General features: G+C 44.4%; 1 protein-coding gene across 1 annotated transcript in view; it reads right to left on the reverse strand.

The window, feature by feature from the left end:
• The window catches only part of LOC149009300 (zinc finger CCCH domain-containing protein 44-like), a 40,526-nt gene extending 23,157 nt beyond the window's left edge, over nucleotides 1-17,369 (reverse strand). The window contains exons 1-5 of the mRNA XM_089161077.1: nucleotides 17,351-17,369; nucleotides 16,399-16,877; nucleotides 16,013-16,251; nucleotides 15,189-15,268; nucleotides 1,019-1,206 (exon numbers count right to left, since the gene is read on the reverse strand). Of these exons, the coding sequence (XP_089017203.1) occupies nucleotides 1,019-1,206; nucleotides 15,189-15,268; nucleotides 16,013-16,251; nucleotides 16,399-16,877; nucleotides 17,351-17,369 (1,005 nt within the window). The remainder of the gene's footprint in view (nucleotides 1-1,018; nucleotides 1,207-15,188; nucleotides 15,269-16,012; nucleotides 16,252-16,398; nucleotides 16,878-17,350) is intronic.
• Between the last annotated feature and the right edge of the window lie 353 nt (nucleotides 17,370-17,722).

A 17,722-nucleotide genomic window follows, 5' to 3' on the forward strand; every position in this document is an offset into this window, starting at 1 on the left:
ACTTTCAACCAAACACAATTTTTTTTCAAATTTCATGATTCCCTGGAATCTAATTCCAGGGAAACGTAGAACCAAACACCACCTCAAGGTACGCTATAGACACAGCCTAAACATGTAATAAGACAGTTTTATGTTGAATAAAAATTGATTGGAAGAGAAATCGAGTGGAGAGTTTTGTGGCTTCCCTAGGGCAGAAAACCCTGCGGCTGCATCGGTTTGGTGTTTTATTCAGCAAATTTTCATTCCCCTTCTTCTAAAACATCCCCTTCTGGATTCATCACCCCTCCCCCCCCTCCCGAGTCTTCGATCCCAACCCTAAACACCCACCAAAACCCTAGAATCAGAAAAGCCTTCTTCTTCCTTCCTGAACCCTAAAATTCAATAGCTCTCATTCCCCTCCATCAAATCCCATTTCCCTTTAGGAAACCTCACCCCATTCCCTTTCTTAGCGCTTGACCCTAATCCTAAGCCTAGCCACACCCGAGAAACCCTAGAACTAGAAACCCTAATTTCTAAAAACCCAAAACCCTTGAAGCTTGAATCTGAACTTAGAAATAACAAAATTCAGATTAGGTTTCAATAATCCCAAGCTCATAAACCCTAGCCGAACCCTGTCTGCCCCTCCCACAAACCCTAAATTACCTGAAACAGCCCTAAAACCGCAACCACAGGGTTTAAGAAACCCTAATGGCATGTTGATTCTCCTTATTAGATCCAGGATTCTGGCCTCACCCCAGTGACGTTACATCAGATTACAAGAAACCACAGAAAGAGTATACAAGTTAGATACAAGTTTTCTCCTATCAAGCCTCTAGCAAATCATTACAATTTTTGTTATCATAAGAATTTGTAGAATAAACTTCAAGTTTTTGAAGAACTCTTAATTATGGTATTGTCAACACTGAGAGTTTACCTTTACAAATTAAGAAATCCTATGAATAATTCCAAAAAGAGATATATAAACACAAATATTGTTGAAGTTTAAGGTATAATAAATCTTATAAGAAAGGTAGCATACCCCATCAGAGTCAATATCCACATTTTCTTCTATGAGTAGAGCAAGCTTTAGGCAGTTGTTGCAGAATCCCTTGTTTCCTCTAACTTGTACAAACTCCGCAACTCTTATGCAACGTTGGCAAACAGCATTTGGACAGCAAAAACAATGAAATTTGGGTTTCTTACTGCAAATGAAGCAGGAATGCCAACCTATAAAATAGAAGTTAATCTTTGATACTTCCAATATGAAAAAAACTGAGAATTATATTGCCCCAACAAAAATTTAGTAGTAACTAGTAAGACATTATCTGTTACTTAAAGTACAAAGCCCGTGTGGAGAGTAGGAAAATTGAACAGAAAAAGAGTTTGAAGGTGGACACTTACGATGTTGTTCAGTCAGGCTAATAGGCTAATTTGTCTTGAACATATCCTCAGGCTTATCCTATTTTGTTACCATGGTAATTATATTTCTGTCCTCATCTCTAAAGACAAAAAATAGAGGAATCAATGTAGTGCACGATACTCTCCAACTAATAAATTATGCATCCTGTGCCCAAAATTCATCTCTTCTTGTATGACTCCACTATTCAACATCAACAGTGACTGCAAAGTAGACATCCTTGGCCCAAAACTAACCTATTCCCATGATTGCCATCATCCATTCAATTGACCTATACTGCTGAGTACTTTCCACTGCAATAGGAGGCCCAAAAGGAGCACTATTCACAAAAGAAGATTCACCATTTGTTGCGTCTAGAACTTCTTCGAGAGCTGGATATTGAGAGGACCACCTTAAGAGCTCTCCAACCAAGTTGGAATAACTGGGATGCCTGCACACACAAAGAAAGCAAGAACGGTCCGGCCTAGTTTTGGCCGAGGAACCGCCTCCGACGCTCAAGTCAGCCTAGGCAACAATAATGGTTCTTGAGAGAGTTCTCAAGAACGTAATGAGTAAGTACTCAGATGAAAGTTCTCGTTCCTTTCTCCATGTAGGAGGTGGGTTTATATAGAGGTTACCTGGAGGTGGCGATTCCTTAAGTTCTGGATCGATAGTTGAAGAGTGAGTGGAGTAGTGGAATAACGGCTCCTTCTTTGTCGCACCTGATAATGCCGTTATGCTGACTCACCTCCCCAATCTTCGGAATAGATATGCTGAGTGTTTATGCGTAACTAACTCTTCTTGACTTAGTCATAAGAGTCTTCTGAGAAATGCTAGAGTTGGATATAGATATATATTTTTCCCAAGTGTGGCACTTCTCCAACGAAGAAATGAACCTGCCCAAGAGGGAGGTATCTTTCCCGAATGAGGCCCTCGGGACCTTCTTCAAGGATGAAGTGAGCCATCCCACATGGGAGGTGTCTCTCCCGAATGAGGCCCTCGGGACCTTCTTTAAGGAAGAAATCAGACAACCCAAAGGGGTGCATTTGTCCCGAGTGAGTCACTCGGGACCCTTCTCCAAGGAAGAAATCAGACAACCCAAAGGGGTGCATCTGTCCCGAGTGAGTCACTCGGGACCCTTCTCCAAGGAAGAAATCAGACAACCCAAAGGGGTGCATTTGTCCCGAGTGAGGCACTCGGGACCCTTTATGAGGGAAGAGATGCACCAGCCCGAGGGAGGTGTATCTCTCCCGAGGGGGGGGGACTCGGGACCTTAGTTCCCCACAACAGAGCCCCCCATTCCGTGCGATTGACTTCTCGAACGTATGGAATGTTACTCCCAGGCTTCTTAGAAAATTTCCTTTCTTCTTGGAGAGACTTTAAGACGTCATCTTGAATGATAGCCATTATTTCTCCAAGGCCTTCGTAACTCCCAACCATCGTACTAATTCACATTTATTGCTGCTTCTGATATGCGAATGGTCATGTTTTCTCAGCCGTTGATTTACTCGATCATGGGCCATTTGATTGAGATCTTGAGTCCCTCAATCTCGACCGTTGTGTCTGTTCATTGTTGGTCGTTGGATTGCGACCTTTCATGTGCCAGATCTCAACCGTTGCTTTGCTTGATTCACAGCCGTTGGATGTGTCTCTTCATCTTCCTCCTCCTCACTATAAATAGAGGTTCAATCCTCATTTTCAATTTTTTGCTTGCAAACTCCCTCTGAAGTCCCCTGACTGCGTTGCTTGCTTTCTCCAACTCGCTTATTCCAATCTTCAAACCAGTAAGTTTTCTCTAACTTTTCTTCATTTCTTTCCTTTGTCATTTCTGCATTATGGATAATTTAGGAAAAGGCAAGGAAGTAGCCCGAGCCCCCTCCCAACTGGAGGTCCCGACAGCTGAGATTTCCAGTCCCGAGTTGTCTTCCCGAACCCAATCCATGCATTATTCCGGTGAAGATGCTTTCTCAGGTTCTTCTCACTCTCGTATTTTGAGAGCAACTGCTGACTTAGCTAGGGACGACCCTCTTGACCAAGAACCTCTATGCTCTGATTTAGGAACCGACTTAGTCAACCTGGGCCCTTCTGTGGATTCTTCGGATGAGCAGGAGGTTGATAGTATTAATCAATCTCCTGGTAAATTCCGAGTGAGTCAGAGACATTATTCGCCTCGCCCACCCCTTTCTCGTCCTCAGGATTGCCGCAATCGCTGGCCACCTTTTATTTTTTTCTGAGTTGCTTTTCGAAGAGGCAACTCTCAAAGAAAGGAACAAACCCAAGATGCCTTCTCACATTGACTATGATCTCAAATCTTCGGGTCCAGAATTCTATCCCGGAGATCTCAACCCAGATCATCTCAAGCGTCTAAGGGATTTCTGCGAAATTCCAAAGAGTTATCTCTTCCAGCTCCCGTCCTCCTCTAGTCAAGTTGGAGAGCCCCCGAGTGGGGCCTTCTCCCTTTATTATGATGCTTTCCTAGGAGGTCTTCGCCTTCCAGTTCAAAAAATTATTGAAGACCTTCTAGTTCATTACGGAATTTCTCCGTCCAACCTTATTCCAAATAGTTGGAGAAATGTTTCCTGCTTTGTTGGTTTCTGTCATAATGTTGGAGTCAAACCATCATTCCCCCTCCTTCAGCGTTTCTTTGAAGTTAAGAGTCAATCAAAAGGGGGTTGGCTCTTTCTTCTTCGTCGGGCAACCGACGCCGTGGATTGGTCAGGCAACATTATTTTGCCGGGGTCTATGCCTACCTCCACCAAAGGGTGGAGACATCACTTTTTCTTCTGCCAGCCCCCGGTCCCGCCGCCATTCCCAACTACTTTTGTGAAGAAATCTAATTCTAATCTTAAAGAACTCAATAATCTCATTGAGTTATCCGCCGCCGAAGAAGCGGCTTTAGAAAAGATCATCCAAGTTGGCGGAGATTCAGCCACAGTTCACAGATATTTATCTGAGTATCCGTTTGCTCTTCGCTAGTGTGGGGGCTTTTCTCCGGGTGAGCCCCTTCTTCATTGATATTCTTCAATTTTGTATATTTTTCTTATCTTCGCACTTTCTGACTTTCTTCGTTTGTTGTCGCAGTGTCTAGCAAATTGGACATCGACGCTCTTCGGGCACTTACCACTGGGAATATCAAAGAGGCTTTTGCCCGAAAGCCAGTGAAGAAAGGTAGTGCTACAAAAATGGTCCCGCCGTCCAGGCTCTTGGCGCTCCTGGCTCGTCCAAGCCTTCGGGCAAGAAGACTGCGAGGAAGAGTATCTCTTTGGGAGGAGGGCCTCCTGAGATAAGTGTTCCCCAAGCGTCTCCATCAAGCCGCTCGGGCAGGCCATTGAAGAGGCCTCGGGAAAGTGAGAAGGCCGTCGAGGAGGACTCCTGAAAGTCCCCTGTCTTCGTTCCCGGATGGGATCTGACCTCATCTGACATAGTGTTGGGGGACTCTAACGCTGCCAGGTCTTGGCTTCTTGAGGGGATGATCCCTTCGGACCGAAAGCATCTAAAGGATCTTCCAGATGACAAATTCTATGCCAACGCCTACAGGTAATTCTCCGTCCTTAGTCCTTTATAGTTCTCCAAGTGATTTCTGTTACATGGTATTCCGTATTTTCTCCATGTTCTTCTCTAGAGGGGCGCATTATATGGGCGAGTGCATGATTCGTTCCGAGCATTTGAAGGATCAGCTTCAAGAGCTGAAGGCAGATCAGGAACGAAGCGTCGCCGACCTCTCTGAGTCTATCAAGACTATTGGGTCTCTGAAGAAACGGGACGAAGAGAGGAGCTTGAAACTGAAGGAGATGTCCAGAAGCAAGGCAGCTCTTAAGGAGGAACTTTCTGAGGCCAAGGAAAATTTGGAAGAGGCCCTTCAAGAAATGGAGAAGTTGAAGCGCGAGAAAGCTGAGATGGAGACTATTGCCATGTAGCTTCGCGAAGAAGTCCGAGCTGGTAAACTTCCCGTCAGTGCCGATGAGGTGCCCGAGGTTGTCCAGAAAGAGATCATCACTTCTTACCTCGGCACTTCTCAGTTCAAGAAACTCCAGGTGGCTCTCTCTGCTTCTACCTACCGCCTCGGGCTTAATGATGCTTTCACTGCTGTTCTCCGACGGGTAGATATTCCTAACCCGAAGGAATTAGGCGGAATGCTAGACGGTAGAGTTTATGAGACTCTTGAAAGAGCCGTACCCAAAGGAGTTAAATGCCAAGAACCTTTCAGCCCTCCCGATCCTTTTCTCTATGTTGATGGGGATCAAGAGGTGGGCTCTGGAGGGAGTCTTGAGAAAGAAACTCCTGGTGGCGATGGGCCTGGTGAAGACAATCTTCCCGAACTTGGGAATCCTCTTGAGAACTGAAAGACTTCAACCTTTTCTTGCTTCCGTTTCTGAGAAACTTTTGGAATTTTTTATAAACAGTGTTGAATTTTGCGCAACTTTGCGCTTTCTGTAATATTGGTCCTTGTGGCCAAATGTTTTGAATAGTAACTTAACTTGCAGTTGTTTTATTCAAACTGAGGCATTAAGCTTCTTTGTTGACTGGTCCCGTGTGTCTTCTCCCCTAGCGTAATGCCTTAGGGTTGATGATGTTTTGATTTCTCCCGAGCCTTTATTACAAATGGTCCCGAATTTTGTCCCGAATGAAGGTCTTGGAGAGAAATGTGTCTCATGGAAAAAATTCCATCTCATGAGAGTCTCACTTGGATTTTCACAAGAGGTGGGGAAATACTCCCGAATGGCTACCCGAGTGAGGTCCCGAGTGTAACGCCATTGAATAATTCCATCTCATGAGAGTCTCACTTGGACTTTCATAAGAGGTGGGGAAAACTCCCGAGTGGCTACCCGAGCGAGGTCCCGAGTGTAACGCCATTGAATAATTCCATCTCATGAGAGTCTCACTTGGACTTTCATAAGAGGTGGGGAAAACTCCCGAGTGGCTACCCGAGCGAGGTCCCGAGTGTAACGCCATTGAATAATTCCATCTCATGAGAGTCTCACTTGGACTTTCATAAGAGGTGGGGAAAACTCCCGAGTGGCTACCCGAGCGAGGTCCCGAGTGTAACGCCATTGAATAATTCCATCTCATGAGAGTCTCACTTGGACTTTCATAAGAGTTGGGGAAAACTCCCGAGTGGCTACCCGAGCGAGGTCCCGAGTGTAACGCCATTGAATAATTCCATCTCATGAGAGTCTCACTTGGACTTTCATAAGAGGTGGGGAAAACTCCCGAGTGGCTACCCGAGCGAGGTCCCGAGTGTAACGCCATTGAATAATTTAAAGAGATGGATGTCGACAATGAAGACGTGGATTTATTGAAAATCAAATGGTCTTTCGACTTTACCTGCAAGTGTTACATATTTGGACTAATTCTATTGATAGAATTTCCGAAGGTTCATGGAATTCCAAGTTCGATCAATTGTCTCGCCCGTGGCCAAGCTTTTTATCTTGTAGGTTCCTGGTTTCATCTCTTGTTCGACGAGATAAGGCCCTTCCCATGTGGGTGAGAGCTTGCCTTGGTTTCTTGGGTCTGAAGCCGCAACTTTGCGGAGCACTAAGTCACCCGTACGATGTCTTCTATTTTTTACCCGAGCATTGAAGTATCCAGCTACTCGGTTTTGATATCTTTGATTCCGGTATTCTGACATGCTCCGTACCTCGTCTATTAGATCAAGATTACTCTTCAAGCCTTCTTCGTTTGCTTCTTCATTGAAGTCTGTATATCTCTTTGACTCTGCCAATACCTCCACCGGGACAAGTGCTTCAGTGCCGTAGGCTAGCCGAAAAGGTGTTTCTCCCGTAGGAGTTCTAGCCGTGGTGCGATATGACCAAAGGACGCTTGGTAATTCTTCCACCCATTTGGTTCGACTTGTCTCCAAACGCTTCTTTATTCCATCTAAAAGCGTCCGATTGGTTATTTCAACTTGCCCATTGCTCTGTGGATATGCCACGGATGAAGTTCTATGCTCGATGTGATATCTTTCACAAAAATTCTTGAAGCCGGCTCCGATAAATTGCTTTCCATTGTTGGTCACAAGGATCTTTGGAATTCCAAATATGTAGATGATCCTTTCTTGAAAGAACTTCTCCATTTGTTTCTCAGTAATGGATGAGAGAGGTTCAGCTTCCACCCACTTAGTGAAATAGTCGATTGCCACGACCAAATATTCTCTATTGTTGGCGGCCTTAGGGAGCTTTCCCACCAGATCCATTCCCCACATGGCGAAGGGAATCGGACTGGAGACAGATGTAAGAGGGACAGCCGGAGTCTTCGGAACAGATGCATGAAGTTGACATTGCTTGCATTTTCTGACATATTCCACGGCATCTTTCTGAATAGTCGGCCAATAAAGGCCTTGGCGTATTATTTTATGGGCCAAAGCTCGGCCTCCCATATGCGCTCCACATATTCCTTCGTGTACCTCAGCTAAGGCATATTGGGCTTGAGAAGGGCCAACACACTTTAGAAGAGGTCAGTGGTGATCTTTTGTAAAGCTGTTCTTCAATAATGGTGAACTTCACTGCTTGATTTTTAACTTCCTTAGCTTCCTTGACGTCTTCTGGGAGGATATCATTCTTCAAATATGCTATAATTGGGCTCATCCAACTAAGCTCTTCTTCAATGTCCATCGCCTCGGCCTCCCGAATGCTAGGAATTTCTAACTGTTCAATATAAACGGCTGAGCCTAAAGTCAAATATTTGGATAAAGCCAACTTAGATAACTCATCTGCTACTTCATTTTCCTTTCTCGGAATTTGCTTTATCTCAAGATGATTGAAATAATGGCGACAATCATCAATTTTGGCTAAGTAATTTGCCATTCTTGTTTCCTTTGCCTCGTACACGCCACGAACTTGATTCACGATCAACTGCGAGTCGCTTCGGACTTCCAACTCTAGGACTCTTAAGGCTCGGGCAAGTCTTAATCCTGCCAGTAGGGCTTCATAGTCGGCCTCATTATTAGAGGCTTTGAAGTTGAATCTTAAAGCATAATGAATAGTGAATCCATCCGGGCTGATTAGCATTAGCCCTGCTCCACTCCCCGAAGAGTTGCTCGAGCCATCAACATGCAAAGTCCATAACTCCGGACCGGGTGAGTTTTCTACTCCCGAACTGGGCATGCTATTCTCAAGAATAAAGTCGGCCAGAACTTGTCCCTTTATGGCTGGACGAGTTCTGTACTCAATTTGATATTCGCTTAACTCAATAGCCCATGTGACCATTCTTCCGGCTAAGTCTGGTTTCTGTAGTATCTTCTTCAACGGGAAGTTGGTCAAGACTACAATTGGAGGAGCTTGGAAGTATGGTCTGAGTTTCCGAGATGCGATTACTAGTGCTAAGGCTTGTTTATCCACATCCGGATATCGTGTCTCGGCATCTATTAAAACATGACTTATGAAATAGATAGGGTTTTGTGATGTACCTTCTTCTTTTACTAAGACCGCGCTTACTTCCGCTGGAGAAATGGCTAAGTATGTGAATAATTGTTCTCCCGTTGAAGGTCAGGCTAAGAGAGGTGGAGTCCCGAGCTTCTCCTTCAATTTCTCGAACGCTTTCTGACATTCATCGGTCCATAAGGTATCCTTTGCCTTCCCGAGCTCTTTAAGAGCTTTGAAGAAAGGCAAACATTTCCCACCCGACCGTGAGATAAATCTGTTTAAGGCTGCTACTCTTCCAGTTAGGCATTGGATGTCTCTAACCGTCCTTGGTGACTCCATCTCGAGCAAGGCTTTGATTCTCCGGGTTTGCCTCAATTCCTCGTTGAGATACCATAAACCCAAGGAATTTTCCGGAAGAAACTCCAAAAGCACATTTCTCTGGATTTAGCCTCATCTGATATGTTCTCAAAGTATCAAAGACTTCTTCAAGATCTTCTAGATGACTTCTTCGGACGATACTCTTTATAAGCATATCATCCACATATACTTCCATATTTCTTCCTATTTGGTCTTTGAAGACTTTGTTTACCATTCTCTGATAAGCGGCCCCAGCATTCTTCAATCCGAAGGGCATTACTTTATAAAAGTAACTTTCTCGATCCATCATGAAGGCCGTATCCCTCTCGTCCTTGGGATTCATCATTATCTGATTGTATCCCGAGTAAGCGTCCATAAAGCTCAATACTTCATGTCCTGCTGTGGCGTCGATCAAAAGGTCGATCCGGGGAAGTGGATAGCAATCCTTTGGGCGTGCTTTATTCAAGTCTGTGTAATCTGTACACATTCTCCATTTGCCGTTGGCTTTCTTCACCATGACTACATTCGCCAACCAAGTTGGGCATTCTATGGGTTTTATAAAACCCGATTGCTCTAGTTTCTCCACTTCGGTTCTGATGGCAGCATGTTTCTTGAGCGAAAAATTCCTTCTTTTTTGGATCATTGGAATTGCATCGTCCCTGATCCATAAGCTATGTTTTGCAACTCTTCGATCTATTCCGAGCATGTCTTCGGCTGACCACGCGAATACATCTAGGTTGTTTTGGAGAAACTTGGTGAGTTCTTCCTTGAATTCTGTAGGTTGTTCTGAACCAATCATTGTCCCTCTCTCGGGAAGATCCGGATGAAGTTGAATTCGCTCAAGTTTCTCAACTGGTTCGGCTCTCTGCATAGCTTCTTCATCCCGGTCATCCCGAATTTCAATACTCATTGTATTGCCCGATCTCTCGGGTTTTTTGACTTTCTTAAGATAATTCACATAACATTGTTTGAAGAGTCGCTGATCAGAAGAGCACTCCCCGACTCCTGCTGTGGTCGGAAACTTCAACTTCATATGTGTTGGAGAAACCACCGCCCCTAAGGCGTTAAGAGTTGGCCTCCCGAGTAAAACGTTGTAAGCTGAAAGGTCCCAAACCACCATGAATGTTGCTTGGACGACTGCATCCCGAGGGGAGGTCCCGATCCTTAGATCCAATTGGATAGTCCCTTCGGATATGGCGGACGACCCGGCGAACCCATATAAGTGAGTCCCGTATGGAGTCATCATCTCGTCTTCAAATTTCAATTTCTTAAATGCTTCATAAGATAGTAAGTCTGCGGAAGATCCCGTGTCCATAAGAACTCGGTGAACTTCTCGATTTTCCAATTTCACTTTGATAACTATAGCATCGTCGTGAGGAGAAGTGACACCCTTGAGATCTTCGTCGGTGAAGGTTATTGGATCTGGGCATAAGTCATTTCTTCGTTTTCTTGGCAACTGCATCAATCCAACGAACCGTGCCTTTTGCTTCGCCTTCTTAATGGATTCTTCCGTCGGATTTCCCAAAACAATGTAAATGGGGGAAAACTCCCGAGTGTCGGGTTTCTTCTCGGGATTCTTATCTGCCCTCTCGGGACTTTTGGATCTGAGTCTTTTAGTTGATCTAGGTGGGGACTTCTCTCGATCTTGTCGCTTCTTCTGAAGATATTTTTCAAGATGCCCTGCTTGGATGAGCTTCTCGATCTCGATCTTTAGATTTCTGCACTCATCCGTATGGTGGCCGTAGTCTTTGTGAAAGCGGCAATACTTTGTCATGTTCCTATCTTCGGGTCGGGCTCTTATCTTGCCCGGCCACTTCAAGTTTTCGTTATCTCTGATCTGTAATAGAATTTCTGACCTCTTAGTATTAAGAGGTGTAAAGTCTCCATTGGCGAGTCTTTCTTTCCAAACTCCCTTTTTGTCATCTCTTGCCCGAGCATTTGAATTCTGACCTCTTTCTCCATAATTCTTCTTGTCCTTTACGCCTCTTGTGGACTCTTCTCGGGCTTCAATAACTTCTGCGGCCGTTGCTTGCTTTTGGCATTTCTTAAGAAGTGCTCCATAAGTCCTCGGCTTGTCTTGGAGCAATACCTCGAGCAAACGTCTTTGGGTTATTCCACTCCATAGCGCATTGTACGCTACTGTGTCATCCAACTCTTCTACCTCAATAGCCACTTTATCGAATCTGAGAAGATAGTCCCGAACGGACTCATTTGGTTTCTGCCTAATGGCAAAAAGGCTATCTGCTGTCTTCTTACTCCCGATGCAACTTCGGAATCAGGCAATAAATTTTCTCCCGAGTTCTCGAAAGTTTTGGATGGATCTTGGCGGTAGGCTAGAAAACCATTTTATCGCTGGGCCTTTGAGAGATGCCGGGAAAGTTCGGCATAATAGCTCATCTTCTCAGCCAATAACAGCCATGACAGATTTAAAATAACTAATATGTTCTCGAGGATTGGACTTACCTTCATAGGGAGTGAATGTCGACATGATAAAGTTCGGTGGAAGAGGTGCTCTCATGACTTCTTCTGAGAAGGGTTCTCTATCAACCACATCATAGTCGTCATCGAGGTCCCGATCCTCAAGCCGTCTCTCAATGGCATCTAATCTTCTCCCGAGACCATGCGCCTCTTGACGTTCTTGCGGAGACCGAACACTTCCTAGATCAGAATATTGGGAAGTTGGTCTATGAGAAGATCCATATTGACTAACCGACCCTCTCGAGTTATTAGATCTAGAATGGCCTCTTCCGGTGCTTTTGCCTTCTTGTTCCCGAACTCTTTCATTTCTACGCTCCCTTCTGGGTAAGTCCCGAGTCTGTCTAAGCCCCGCCAAACGATCGAAAACACTTCCCCTCGTCCGATCTCCTCGGGGAAGTGGTTCTTCAATATGAACTCCTTAAGATCTTTCTCCAACCCGTTCGGCTGGTCGCCTTGGTATTCTGGGATTTCTCCTTTCTTCATTCACCGGACGTTGCCTATCCCGAGTTTGACGGACGGCTTCACGCCTTTGTCCCTCTTGGGAATTTCTGGGGGGTCCGGATGGTACCCCGATCTGATGGACTAAGCCTCGAACAAATCCTTGGAGTTCCAACATTTGTTGTTGGACTTCTCTTTGCATATTCTGCAAATCGGCCATTGTCGCTGGAATTGGAGGTTGACTCGAACCGCCTTCTCCAAATGGAGTTGGAATAGTTAACAGGGGATTCTCCGGAACTCCTTCTTGACCTTCCTCTGGAATAGGAATTTGTCGATCTAGAGAAGGGAGAGTTTGTTCTTCAACACGTCCGTTTTCTGTCTCCCTTTCTCTCGCTCGAGTGAGAATTTGAGAACTTGTCACCTGAGGTGTGGTACGTCTTGTCATGACTTTCTGTGACGTTTCCCACAGACGGCGCCAAATTGTTGCGTCTAGAACTTCTTCGAGAGCCGGATATTGAGAGGACCACCTTAAGAGCTCTCCAACCAAGTTGGAATAACTGGGATGCCTGCACACACAAAGAAAGCAAGAACGGTCCGGCCTAGTTTTGGCCGGGGAACCGCCTCCGACGCTCAAGTCAGCCTAGGCAACAGTAATGGTTCTTGAGAGAGTTCTCAAGAACGTAATGAGTAAGTACTCAGATGAAAGTTCTCGTTCCTTTCTCCATGTAGGAGGTGGGTTTATATAGAGGTTACCTGGAGGCGGCGATCCCTTAAGTTCCGGATCGATAGTTGAGGAGTGAGTGGAGTAGTGGAATAACAGCTCCTTCTTTGTCGCACCTGATAATGCCGTTATGCTGACTCACCTCCCCAATCTTCGGAATAGATATGCTGAGTGTTTATGCGTAACTAACTCTTCTTGACTTAGTCATAAGAGTCTTCTGAGAAATGCTAGAGTTGGATATAGATATATATTTTTCCCAAGTGTGGCACTTCTCCAACGAAGAAATGAACCTGCCCAAGAGGGAGGTATCTTTCCCGAATGAGGCCCTCGGGACCTTCTTCAAGGATGAAGTGAGCCATCCCACATGGGAGGTGTCTCTCCCGAATGAGGCCCTCGGGACCTTCTTCAAGGAAGAAATCAGACAACCCAAAGGGGTGCATCTGTCCCGAGTGAGTCACTCGGGACCCTTCTCCAAGGAAGAAATCAGACAACCCAAAGGGTTGCATCTGTCCCGAGTGAGTCACTCGGGACCCTTCTCCAAGGAAGAAATCAGACAACCCAAAGGGGTGCATCTGTCCCGAGTGAGGCACTCGGGACCCTTTATGAGGGAAGAGATGCACCAGCCCGAGGGAGGTGTATCTCTCCCGAGGGGGGGGGGGGACTCGGGACCTTAGTTCCCCACAACACCATTAATGGTCAGAAAGGAGAACCTCCATTTTTTAAAAATTTTTGTCAAATGGCAGATGCATATGTGGTTACTAACGGACTGTCCTAGTGTTTCTTGGTATAAGGTTAGGAGGATTTTGTAGAGTTTCATTTAGGAAAGAATCATGTTTCTGGATCTTTGTCGTGTTTTCAGTCTCCTCCTTACACTTCTTTTAGTTGTTGATATTGTCAAGAACTGGAATACTGGATATGCTTAAATGATCTTTCTCATACCATCAATATATTTCCATGCTCTTGATCAAATAATTCATGCACTTCACAAAGTATCTCCGACTAGGAATCCTTTAGAACCATAGCTGCCAAGGTGCATCAAGGCAACCCCTGGAGCCACGCACCATCAAAGCACCTAGATGCCCCTTTGAAAACTATGTTTAGAAACCATTGCACCAATACAACAACTTTCATGATATGCAACATAAGGGCAACCTTAAAAGGAAAACATTTACAAATTACAAGTAAGAGACAAACATGAAGTTTCTTTTTTTTTTTTCCGGGGTTGTTTGGGAAACCAAGGCAATAGTTGGAGCCAAGGAACCACCAAAGCACTTCACACCTAGGCAATGCCTTGATAACTATGTTTAGAAGCGATGGCACAAACACAACAATCACAATATGCAAGAGACGGTCTACTTGAATGGAAAATATACACAGGGTGTAAGAGGCAACCATGAAACTGCTAATTGGGGGACAAAATAGAGAAGAAGAAAGCAAGAAAGACTCAGAGATGTAGCAGGGGAAGAGGGAGAGGAACACTCATAAGAAGAAGAGATGATGAGAGAGAAGGGGGGCTGCAAAAATACAAACCTTAAGCTTTAGTTCATGTTTTCTATTTTATCCTCAATAAGCTGATTACAGGTGTTTAAATAATAAGAAAGACACACTTCAATAACAAAACAATTAAAGTAGGATTCTTTCCAATTTAAAACTAACTAAAACTGATCCTAAATACCCTACCCAAATAAAAAATCAGATTACATAATTATCCCAATGAATAATTAAAAATCCTACATTATCTTTGAAACTCCCACACAGAACAGCATCTCTTATTTTATTTCTTTGCATGCTGGACTTGGGGCTCACCAGATAGGAAGAATAATCTCCTAGGTTAATATTCACGTTACTGTAGCATGAACAAGAACCAGTTGTGCTGCATCAAGTGTTCCTCTATTAAGAAAAGTTGTTCACGGATTTCATAAAAAAGATCTACCTCACTCGATCGGCACCCCAAAAAAGGATTTGATGGGATCCAGCAAGAGAAGAAAAGTAAGGAAGAGAGATAAAAAGATTGAAGAGTCCATAAGGCATCGTTTGTTTGCAAGATAAAACAGGGTGAGAAAAATAAACATGCGGGACCCACATTTAGTGAGGTGAGGGAATAGGAAATAAAAGGATTTTGTGGAAAAGTTGTAATTGTGGGTCCCACTTTTATTATATCCCTCACTTTCTCACAAAGTCCCACTAAGTATGTGGGACTTTTAAGAGGGATGGGGTGGAAAAAGTGGGATGGCTTGTTAGCAAGACAAGTGGAAGCTTGTTTGCCCACTTTCCCACCCCACTGAACCAAACAATCCGATTTTGAAATTTTTTGTAAAAAGTTTACTGTTTCCCACCCCATTTTTTATCTGACAAACAAATGACACCTAAGAAGGGGGGGGGGGAGAGAGAGAGAGAGAGAGAGAGAGAATAAAAACTGCATGCAAATGAAGTAAGCAAAAAGAAGTGAGAAGCTTACTGCATGTCCAACGTTCTCCAGTTTCCAAGAATGTATCATCCTTCCCCACACATTGAGGATGATAAGCTTTCAAACAATGCCTGGAAACAAGTATGAAGATGCATCTTTAATATAAGTACAAATTCCAATAAAGTAATTGGAAAAAAATTATTTGCAATACATATTGCTAATATATATCAAGCAACAAAGAAAGATAATCTACATTATATATTTGAGAAAACGGTTATACGAGTGAGCCATGGTTTGAATCTACAGATGAGTCTTTCGAATCACCAGAGAGTTTCGGAGAGGTCTTCTCACGTTCAAAAAGTGTTTAGGAGGCAGCCGTAACTAAGAAACTTGAAGTAGGGTTTAAATAGAAGTGAAAAACCCTAAAATTGCATTTTCTCGGATTTAACAATCCTTTGGTTGAGTGCTTGGTCGAGTGGCCCACTCGACCAAGGAGTCGACCAAGGCAGACAGTAAGGCCAAAATAGGGAATTGGAGGATCAAATGGGCTCTAAACCTCAAGGGCTTTTGCACACACATCAAGTGACATATCTAGTGTGTAGAAACACCTTCAAACCAAATCAGATAACACTCCAAGTCCTTCAACTAATCTCAACTTTAGACAGGTGCAGCTTCCTTTCCAAATCTGCACAGACTTCCAAGTATGGAACTCCATCATCAACATCCATGGGTTCAGAGTCAAACACCATGTCTTCTATTGAGATGGCCCATAGTTGGCTTCTTCCTTTACTCCGGGTCTTCGGACCTACAAACAACCGGGTTACCAGGTCAAGGTCAAGGTTAGGTTAGGGCTGGGTTTCACAGTAATGGCTTGCCTTTGAGGCGTATGAGCTTTGGCTCTAGACCCCTTCAGCTCTCCCGAAAGCCTCTCAACTTCCCACTCCAACTTACGGATGCAATCCTTAGCACCATCCAAATCCGAAGAAAGCCACCCGATTTCAGAATTCTTCACTCGGGCAACTTCCCAAAGATTGTCATGAAGGCGAGCAATCTTAGCATCCTTGGCTTCGGATATCTCCCGAAACCGAGAAAGATCACTACTTAAGCTACTAAGCTAAAAGGCTGATTCCACTTGCTTGTAGAAGTTATCAGCAAGGCTTCTGCAATACCGTAAGAGTTAGTCGGGAGCAGAAAATATTTCAGAAGGAAAGACAATGAAGAAATATTTACATCACAAATGACCTTATAAGCCTAGAACAACATTAAAAGCTCTGTTCTCGGCGGGCATCTGAGCAAAAGTGCACCATTCTAGCGCCTTTTCAAAATCGCCCGTCACCAAGTCATACCTCTTCAGCGACCAAGAAGGCTTGTATACTTCATCATCAGACCAGGGACACTTCCTCTTGGAAGCGGCACCCTCGGCCTCTTGGAAAACCTCCTCCACTATCAGAGGAGCAGCATCCATGACTGTTGGAGGCTTGGAGGAAGATGCCAACAATGTGCCAACCGAGGTTTTGGAGACCCGAGCGGCAACAAAAGGACCCACATCTTCCTTAGTAGGCCGAATGGTCTCCATCATGGAAGAAGATGCAAATGAGGCACCAGCTAAGGCTGTGGGAGTCTGAACTTTGGAAGAATCAACAACATCAACCTCTTCGCGTCGAGTAACCTTTATTTGTAATGGAGTAGTCTTCTTGGCAGCCTTTGCCCTAACTGCATCCAAGTTAAGCTTTGGAGGCACTGCAGGGAAAGACGGACATCACCAGTTACAAAAGGTCAGCAAGCAAAAAAGAAAAAGGGAAAACCCTAGATTTTTGAAATTCAGAAATACCCTCTAATATTAGAAAGGGATATTCCAGCGACAGCTCAGAGCTTCTAGAATGAATAACCCCAAACAAACTACTTTGGAGTTACTCAGGGGAGAGAAGTCAAGAAACCAGACGGAAAAGAACGAGAAAAGGGAAACTTACTTGTTCAAGTTCTATTTAGAGTGTCACTACAAGTCTTTAGATAGAAATGCAGAAGCAGAAACAACGAAGAGAAAGTATTCAGACGAAGAAACAACTGTTTGAGCAAAGGACAAAGGCAAGTTTGAAGCACACCTGAGGGATTTAAAAAGCCCTAGGGGGTGATGCGACGGGTTAGGGCTCGTATGGATCAAGGGTCAAGGAAGAGGGACGATTCAAATACTGGAAACCAAATCCAAGATTAACGGTCAGGAGACAACGGCATTTCAAATTCAAAACGTAAAGTTGTCCCAAGTCCACGTGGAGCGTTGTGCACCTGATTCGAAGGAGCGCAACTAAAAAAAAAAAACCAACCGTTGCACCAATATTAAATGAAAAGAGCCTTTTAATTTCTTGGGAAGGATAACTCATAAACCAATATGAGGAGACGTTTGGTTTTCGTCATAAAGTGGGTGCAAACTCGGAGAGAAATGCTCCAAGTAAGCCACAGAGGCTTCGGATAGAACCGAACCATCTCTAAGGCAGGGGCGTATCCCAAGATTCCCGTACGTCAACCTCAACCAAAGTTCCCGAACATCAACTTCGACCAAGGTACGAAGTTATTTCAGAAAAAAATTC

Source organism: Hakea prostrata, chromosome 7 (assembly GCF_041222555.1).
Source record: "Hakea prostrata isolate BN-2017 chromosome 7, UWA_Hpros_2, whole genome shotgun sequence".
NCBI lineage: Eukaryota > Viridiplantae > Streptophyta > Magnoliopsida > Proteales > Proteaceae > Hakea > Hakea prostrata.